The following is a 9,971-nucleotide window of genomic DNA, read 5'->3' on the forward strand; positions in this document are numbered from 1 at the left end:
TACAGAGCACTGCACTTGTAAAAATGCTTATATGGCAGCGTCACTGCTCATAATACTAGTAAACTTTGCATGTAAAAAAAGCAAGTCAAGCATTTATTTGCATTAACTAACTAGTCTTTAGATTGCAACTAGCCATGTGCTGTTACATCCCTCCTAGTTAATTATGAAATGTGAGCGACTCACCCATCCATTTAAGATGCACATTTCACTGCAAGAGGAAAGAAAGAGCACAGCAAATGAGGTTAATTAGCTGTAATGCTGTCCTCTTGGCTTCCTTACAACGGCACAAAGGATGTAGCGTTCAAGAAGCCAAGTCACAGAAGGTGCGGCTGCAAGGTCAATCCCGACACCAAGTGACCTACTTGTAGCTCATTACTGCATGGTCACAGCTGGATGAACAAAATCAGAAATGATATGAATTTAGAACAGTTTACTGATGCCTCATAACAGCTCCTTTATTTTACTTCAGAGTAATTAAATTTCTTCATGGAGATCAAGAAAATTATGTCGACATAGCATTCTTATGTTTACCAGGTGCATGAATTTGCAAGTCTAGCCTGGGGAACTGAAGCTCTAACTCCAGCCTCTTTGCCACTGACAGTAAATTCTGTTCTGCAAACTTTGGTGCAATCAGCTGCATGCTGAGTGGAAGGCCATTAGATGAGAGACGGCAGGGCAGGCTGACTGCTGGCAGTCCTGCCATGTTCACTGGCTGCGTACAAAAGTCTTCAACGGACACGCGCTCCCTGTTGTCCTTAAGAACCCAGTCTGAGTATTTGGGGGCCTCAGTAAGAGTCACTGGTGTCAAGAGCAACTGGATGCCTGATTCAAACACCTTTTTGAAGTCGTCACATATCAGGCGACGCACTTGAAGAGCCTTCGTGAAGTACTTGTCATAATTTCTGCGCAAAAGAAAGAAATTTCCAGCCAAAATTCGTCCCCGAACGACTTGGTTGAAACCCTCGTGTCTGGAAGATGCGTACAGGGCTTCTGTCGAGGAGTCGTTGTCAGCGCGGAGCCCATATTCGAGACCATCATAACGGGCAAAATTTGACGCCACCTCGCAGCAGTTCAGCACCGAATAGCACTCGGTCGAATACTGAGAATGAGGCAAAGACACCGACGACACGGCTGCGCCCAGGGAAGCCAATTTATCGGCCACTTCTCGCCAAGTGTCTAACACTTCCGTCGACATGCCCGGACAGTGATACTCTTTCGGGATGCCCACACGGACTCCTACAAGCGAAGACTCGTCGCTCACGTCCACGTTTCGTGCATGTTCGGGGACGGAGATGCACGTGGAGTCCTTTTCGTCGACGCCATCCATGGCGCTGAACATTAAGGCTGCATCGTCGACTGTTTTTGCTAATATGCCAGGAACATCCATGGAATTTGTCAGAGGGATAAGCCCGTGTCGCGACAATGCTCCGTAGGTGGGCTTCAGCCCGACAACGCCGCAACGTGAAGCAGGGTTACGCGTTGAACCTCCAGTATCAGAACCTAGCGCTCCGAAGGCGCAACCTGTCGCTACAGCAACAGCAGACCCACCGGAGCTTCCACCCGCAATATACCAGTCGCCTGTCGCATCCTTGCCCAAATGTTGCCATGGATTCCTTGTTGGCCCAAAAGTTGAATCGGTCGCACCGGAGCCCATTCCAAACTCGTCCATGTTCGTCTTGCCAAGGATAACCGCACCTTGTCGTTGAAGCCTTTCGACGACCGTCGCCGTATAAGGTGGGTAAAAGTCGGCGAGCATTCGCGATCCACATGTTGTTCTCACACCATATATGCAGAAGTTGTCTTTTACAGCGAAAGGCACGCCATCCAGGGGTCCAAGAGGTGTATTTTCACTGAACCGTTTCTCACTGTCCCTTGCTTGCTCCTGGGCTCGTTCCGACAACACAGTCACAAACGCATTCAGACTGCTTGTTTCGCTGATTTCTTTTAGACATGCTGAACATACTTCTAAAGGGGAATATTTTTTACTTCTCAAATTAAAGGCAAGCTGTCTTACTGTTAAGGAAAGCATAGTGGACAAGGCGCAATAGATTCTTATCGCAGCACCTCCGTAGCCATGTGCAATATAACGGATGTTGACAGCAACGATCGCACCACCAACTTCCGGCTGAAACAGAAACCGAAATCGCATCATGTTTTCGCCACTAAACAACGATTTAAAATTAAGTGTGAAATACAGCGCTGAAGTACATACGCTAATTATTCCCCTGCAATCTCTGTAAAATTCGTTACCGGTGTGAAAAACTCGTCATAATGCTTACAAAACACACGTGTCTCACTTATTTCCGTTACTTAGTAGGATACAACTTAAAAAAAAAACAGTTCTTAACACTGGGTCACAATCCGCGCCGTACTATTTTACTTCGCTAGCCAGTCACACAAGTAAACGATACCAGATTTTTAATGTTTGACTTTATTAAACAAGTCATGTATCAAAATTCTAGACCTTATATTTTTTCTCGTGATTAGCTTCTTGTTTAGGTGACAAAAGAAGTTTTAACGGTCTACCTTTTTGTTGCGGAGGAATTCTGTGCGCCGGTCATAAATATGAGCGGAGCTTCACTGCAGACTTAAGTTGTACGCGACTATAAAGCAATTGTAATCTATTAACAACTCAGCCTTTCATGAACACGTTTCAGTACATCTCAAGTGTATATCTCACAAGTGTACATCTCACAGTAAATCTCAAGTTCATCTCAAGTATACCTCGCAGTACATCTCCCGGGTGATGTTTCTTGAGGTATGGACAGCGCTACAGATAAAAACCATCGCCAGGCACTCTGCGACAGTGGACACCACGGAGGAAACTCCGGCTGTTGACCAGCACCTGTTACATCTGTGGGAAGCGAGGAGATTTCTGACAAGGAGGTGGAAGAGGCAAAAGTTAAATCGCAAGCTGAAGATCAAGATTGCAGAACTCACCAAAGAAGCGGATGAATATGCACATAATCTCGCTAACCAAAACTGGCTCAAGATGTGATGACCTCAACGGTAGAATGGGAACGGCTAAAGCATGGGGACGTACTCCTCAGATTCCTTATCAAGTCGAACTAAAACCGGAAAGAGCAGACAGACACGCTTTGTAAGGCCCTTCATAGCTATAGAGGGGACAACGAAGCCCTTGTCACAGAACTTGCATGGCAGTTCCTTGATCTGGGATCCTCCTACCCTCTCCCTGCGTACACCAGCACACCCGATGAAGAGACGGACCAAGACTTAACGGTTGAGGAACTGAGGGCGGAGCTTGAAGTCATGCGTAAGAACACCGCCCCTGGACCGGACCAGATAAACACCAAGGTGCTCTTTAACATGGACGACACCTGCTTAAGAAAATTAGTTAAATACTTCAACACACAGCGCTGGAACAAGGACGAGATCCCAGACTCCTGGAAAGTGGCTATAGTACGGTTTATTCCCAAGCCCAAAAAGCCGTGCAATATTGATCATTTACGACCGATCTCCTTGACGTCGTGTCTGGGCAAACTGAGGGTTTCGAACGCCCGACTGAAGAGACTCCTGAGGAATAATGATATTCTCCTGGACACACTGTATGCGTTTAGAGAAAAGCTGTCTACACAGGATATTCTTCTTCGTATCAGAGAGGATATTTTGGACAACCCAGGCAGATGTCAGGCCAAGGGCATCCTTGCGCTCGATTAAAAAGGGGCATTTGACAATGTCACCCACCAGGGAATACTGGGGGAGCTTAATAGAATCAACTATGGTGACCGCACCTATAATTACGCGAGGGCCTTTCTCTCCAATAAGAAAGCGTCAATAAGTATTGGTGATCGGATCTCCTCTCCGTTCAATCTAGGTTCCAAGGGCACTCTGCAGGTAGTGGTACGTCTTGTCTCCACTTTTCTTCAACCTGGCCATGCGTGGGCTCCCAGAGAAGCTAGACTGCATCCAAGGCATTGAGCACGGTATATACGCCGATGACATTACAATCTGGTGTTGCAGCGGTAATGAAGGAGAAATTCAAGATTGCGTTCAGGAAACAGCGAACGTTGTGTGCCGGATGCGGTGAGGCATGGTTTAACGTGCTCTCCCGAGAAATCCGAGTTACTCCGATCGACCGTGCCAAGAAGCAGAATAAGGCACTTTTACCATCCACTCCCTCTGTCACTATTACGGTCCAGGGTATGAGCATTCCAATCAAGAAAGAAATCAAATCCTGGGAGCGATCATACCGAGCGGCAACACAAACACCACAACAATCAGACAGCCCCAAGCCTATTCCGAGTAAGTCACTAGAATGCTATGCTGGATAATCAAGAAAAGAAATGGGCTAGGAAAGAAGGAAGCCCCAAGATTAGTTCAGGCTTTCATTCTAAGATAACATATGCTATCCTGTACTTGCGGCTTAGCAAAAAGGAGAAAGACCAACTGGATGTTATTATTCGAAAGGCAGTTAAGACAGCGCTGGGACTCCCTTTATGCACATCCGCTCAGCGCTTACTACAGCTGGGGATCCATAACACCATTGAGGAACTAATAGAGGCCTACCATGTCAACCAAATTGTCAGGCTCTCGACATCTAAGCCTGGCAGGAAAATATTACAGAAACTGAGAATCCGTCCACCCCGGGAAGTCGCCGACACGATCGACATGCCCATGCAGATGAGATCACACATTACGACTCACCCCATACCAAAACGCATGGATGAGGAATATAACAGGGGACGCAGACTAGCCAGCGCTAGACACCTCTCTAAGCGCTGGGATGGAAGCAAGGACACGATCTACATCGATGCAGCTGGACCCGTTAACAGGGTCGCGGCAATTACAGCAGTTTCACCCCGCAGAGATATAATTGGAAGCAGCCTTATCCAAGCGGTGGATACGACATCGGCTGAAGAAGCAGCTATCGCACCAGCGATATCAAAGAACAGCGAGGCAACGGTTATGTCTGACTCACAAGCAGCGGTATGCAATTACCTCAGAGGTCGCGATGGCCCTCCATGTTGGGAAATTTTGGAAACGTCTAATAACGTCCAGATCTTCTGGACGCCAAGGCACCTCTCAACAACAGGCAATGAGGTGGCCAACACAGCTGCTCGAGCTCTCCTCCTCCGAGCATCTGGCACGCAGCCTCTCTCTGACAGTTATTAACCCCTCACCGTTTACTAAGCTGCGCAGAAATTATGGAGCACTATAAGATCATAAGAAGGAAATATCCTCTTCCTCACAAAACCCTCAGCCAATTTGAAGAGCATATAATCAGGCGATTACCAACTATAATACTCTGCCCAATCCGTACTTGATGAGTAAATGGCATCCAGACACCTACAATTCGTCCTGCCCCTTCTGTGGAGCAGTTGGAACACTCTTACACACAGTTTGGGAATGTCAAGAAAACCCACACTTGGACAGCAATCCCGATCCGACATATGAGCACTGGGAGGCAACCCTTCATAGCCACAGTCCCCTCGACCAGAAATAATCGCTGGTTGAGAGGGGCCGGATTATGATGGCGACCAATGGGTTCTCCTACTGAACCCACCCAGTATTTATACTCTAAATAAATGTTTTTCCTGCTCCTCCTCAGTACATCTCGCCTTCGGACTCACGCACTTTCTGGCGCAAGCAAAGATGAAGCACGCACGTTGCCTTTACCCACTTCCCTTTCTCGCCTTCTGTCAAATGTTGCATATCTCACGCGTCGTTACCTCATTGCCATGGTTACACTGAACTAGGTAGTTCACTGTATCATGTTCCATGGAGGAAGGAAAACTCGGGAGAGGCCTTCGCTATCCGAGGTGCACAATCCCTTTCTATGCCCTTTCTCTATGGCTGCACACCAAAAACTGTGCCGGAAGTCACGCGCTTTCGCAAGGACTACTGGGAGACTGGCCGACGGCGCATAACGTCGGGTTGGTTGAGTGCAGCAGCGTCGTCTGCTGCATTGTCTACTGCGCATGCTGAAGCGCGCTGAGACGGCGGTGCGGGGGGAGCGGGGGGGGGGGTGCCTTTACGTCCGGCTTCAGAAAATGTGACGTAACGGCCTCTCCTGAATTCTTTCCTTCCACCATGTCATGGTCCAACCTCTACATGCTGCAAATATATGGACATATTTGTGCTGAGCTATAGTTGAAACAAATCTAAGAACAATGCGAATGATTATTTTATATGTTGAAACCTACTTATGTTGCACTGCTTTAATGATATGTCTGCAGCATTTACAGACGATGAAGTTAGTTCACTATTCCTCTGAACCACCTGGCTTTGGTCCCTCCCCACCTCATTCCTTTCTCACTGTACTTTTGCGTTTCCACTTCCTCGTATTCACATGAACCCACTGTACGTAGAGTTGCAAATTAGTACACTCTGGTTAACACCATTGCGTTTCATTTTCTATGTACACCAGGTAGACATACCTGAATTTAGACTTAATTGCCTGTGCATTAGTTCACCTAAATGTAAAAAATTGGCCCCTCCCCCTTCATCTGGTTAAGCTAAATGAGACTTGGGTGCACTGGCACGTTTGCCCTTGTTTAGCTTGGCTTTTCCGTTTTGCCTCGTGTATCTCTGCTTACTTTTGTTTTGCTTTTACTTGTGTAAGCCTGGTGACGCCATCACAATCTGCCCATCATGGCAGATGGAAGGTAAACTAATGACTGGTCGCGAGAGGTTGCTTGGGAATAGCAGCCTGGGTCTCTCACAAGCCCTACCGGTGGCATCACCAGGACACATAACGGCTTTTGTAGCGATAGCTACATTACGGTAGCGTCTCGAGCCTTCAGCGTGGGGGTGGCCGCCACGCTGTCACGTGGTTGGTCACGTGACCAGCCATTCAGCCAGCTGTAGCTATTGCGTCACTCCAGGTTTAACCAAAGCTAAACCACCACCAATATTTTTCAACTAGTGACTTGTCTAGTGCTAGAACACTAAATAAAAAATAATACTTCAACAGCTAGCGTATAAAGTGACATGGACAGCAAGACATATGCTGAAGTAGCATTTTGATACAAGCACAGGACAGCAGCAGCATCCTGGGACTGAGGTAAAATGTCATACTCATTAAAGAATCAGCATTAATACACAGATGTGCTTACTGTGCAAAAGGTCTTTGATCAGAAAGAATCATAAAGAATACTTATCAATTTAGTTCACCCAAATTCTCAGCTCAATGCAAAACTTTTTCCTTCCTTCAAATAGTTTTTATGTCTGTGTGCAAACCGAGGGACCACAAACTCAATCTTCTTCACAGATAGTAGGAAATGTTAGGGAATGGCAGCATCGTTTTAGAAACGGCACTTTTTGGTATATGCTTTCATTCTCTAATATTCGATCTGAAAGTTCTAGTACATCTCCATTTTTAACATAATGGCCACCAATTTAAAACAATGATGAAAAGAAAAATATTACTTAAGATGAAATCACTGTGGAAAAAAATGCACTAGTTTCACAGCAGCATAATTTTCGGTGACACTAAACTCGTGATGCATAAGGCACCTTGTATCTTCAATTACTTAGCAAAGGATAAGCAAAACTCCAAGAATAGACAGTTTTTGTCAGAAACATATTTACCACTGGCATTGCTTCTGAGCTGTGCAATGTTGCTCAATTTGAACTGACAGCATCTGAATCCCTAAAGGAAGGGACGAAGCCTTGTGTTCACCTCACCGGAGCTTAGGATTTCCGGGGATGCTAGACAGCCCCACTAAATGGCATAGAACCAAACCTCACAAGGTGTATATTTTTGCCAAAAGCTATACATGATCAACAACTCAACATTTAGTTTTCCAAGTGCAGCTAAATTAGTTGAGCTTCTCACAATCATCTTCCCACTTGTCTGGCATAATAATAATAATAATAATAATAATAATAATAATAATAATAATAATTGGTTTTTGGGGAAAAGAAATGGTGCAGTATCTGTTGGAGAGAAGGAATAAAGGAGGGAGTGAAAGAAGAAAGGAAGAAGAGGGGGCGTAGTGGAGGGCTCCGGACTAATTTCGACCACCTGGGGATCTTTAACGTGCACTGACATCGCATAGCACACAGGCGCCTTAGGGTTTTTCCTCCATAAAAACGCAGCCGCCGCGGTCGGGTTCGAACCCGGGAACTCCGGATCAGTAGTCGAGCGCCCTAACTACTGAGCCACCGCGGCGGGTCCACTTGTCTGGCACAAAAAGGAATTTCTAGCTGAAATGCAAGTCAATCGGGGAACTTTGTATCTTGTGCAATGCTGACTGAATTCATTACATAAATTGTGCTGTCATGAATCTGTGCACCATGACTTATTGACTTGTTTTTGACTGCTTTAGTGGTTTTATTGCTTTGAAATATATATTATTGATGAATCACTGGTGGTGCAACAAACACCATTGTTCAAAGAAATAGATTTCAAGCTGCAAATTCTGTCTCACAATGCTCCGAGAGTTGCCATTTTTGAAAAAGAAATTTACAAGGTGTAGCCCATCAACTTGCCTATTAGAAAGTTCCCATTCCTAGTGGTGACAAGTGTAGGGTTAATTGACCATTTGCGGAAAAGTTTCTGCACATGCGCGGTGAAGGTGCAGCCAGCACTCTCTGTAGCCGTTTGGTTTTGGTTGGAAAACATGAGCCTGTTGTGTATTCCTGCGCTGTAGTGCGGCGACTGATATGAGCTGTAACTGCCATGTAACTAACATGTTTCTATTTAAACTAACCACGCGTTGTGCAACAACGAGACCTGGACGTAATAAAAGCCGTGACGAGATACAAGGTGCAAAAAACGAAGCCATTAATGGGGCCAGTGATGCGCGCATCCAACATGTTTCAAAACGGCTGTTACTGCTATATTTTGCGCTTGCTGCCAAGTGCACACAGTTCGGTCGTTCTAGAAGAGTTTTGCCATCGATGCACGTGGGTATTCAGTGAAAACCAAATGATACACACTAGTATGATCATTCACCATAAATGTTACAATGACGAGGTGTGCTATCTGAACAGCGGGAGCATGGCAGAGTGCAACCTCGCATATATCCGCGCATTCCAACTCTCCTGCAGCCCGTTAGCATGCAAAGCAATGGCCTGCCATATCAGCACGAGCCGCGATTGAGATAGTACAACAGGTCGTTTACCAATCAGTTAAGCGTGGCTTGCGGCAAAAGGTGCTGTGCGAAGTTAGCAGAAACTCCTTCCTTATCAAGGAAGTGCAAACATAAACGTCTATGCGCAGTAGAAAAGTGCACCCTATTATACTGTTACACTCGCCCGTGCATAGGCACACATTGACACACATTTTCATTTAATCATTCGACGTTCCGTTCCGTTCAGGTAGCAGAGTGCAGGTACTGCCACACATGGTCGTTTTTCAGGTTACAACGCGACAACTCTTCGCTTCACCCAGCTTCTAAAAACGGAAAAGGAATGTTCTCCCCTCTACCATCCTCTTTCATTAGTAACGCATGTTTCTGGCAAAGAAACAACACCAAAATAACAAAACAAGCGCACGTGAACTGCTGAACGCTGCCTTGCACATGTTTGCTCGAAAACTCCTTTCCAACCAAATGTGCCAGCAGAGCTTCCCTGTTTGCACAGCAGGTGGTGCTCACGTTTCCGCAAATGGTGAATTGCCATTGATATTTGATGAACATTGCTACAGTCCTTGCTTCTGAAAAAGCTTAATCTTTTGACAAAATCTGCATACTTGACATCCTCAAAAGGCAATCCATCGATCTAAACCCACGTCATATGGTGTTACTGGCACTTCAAATATCGCTCGAATTGCAGCAGTAGATTTTATCAGATATGACCACGTCAAAATACATACCCTTGTGAAGCAAAGCTGTGGAGATGCTGGCATGCTGACAAAGCATTGAATTTCCTAAAGCAGTATAGACACCTAATTTTGGTGCCATGTTTTCTTTCCTACAATGATGTGGAAGACATTAATGTGCATGAATCACCATGTGATATTCGCCAACGACAGCTAAATAATTTATAATCTAATTTTTTTCTGT

At 45.7% G+C, this 9,971-nt stretch overlaps 1 protein-coding gene across 1 annotated transcript; it reads right to left on the reverse strand.

Annotated features, from left to right (window-relative positions):
- Positions 1-75: 75 nt before the first annotated feature.
- On the reverse strand, positions 76-2,086 carry GatA (glutamyl-tRNA(Gln) amidotransferase subunit A, mitochondrial). Its single transcript, XM_077659509.1, has one exon. The coding sequence runs from the start codon at positions 2,027-2,029 to the stop codon at positions 503-505; it is 1,527 nt and encodes a 508-aa protein (XP_077515635.1). The 5' UTR covers positions 2,030-2,086; the 3' UTR covers positions 76-502.
- Between the last annotated feature and the right edge of the window lie 7,885 nt (positions 2,087-9,971).

The sequence above is a fragment of the Amblyomma americanum genome, chromosome 3 (genome assembly GCF_052857255.1).
Source record: "Amblyomma americanum isolate KBUSLIRL-KWMA chromosome 3, ASM5285725v1, whole genome shotgun sequence".
Lineage (NCBI taxonomy): Eukaryota > Metazoa > Arthropoda > Arachnida > Ixodida > Ixodidae > Amblyomma > Amblyomma americanum.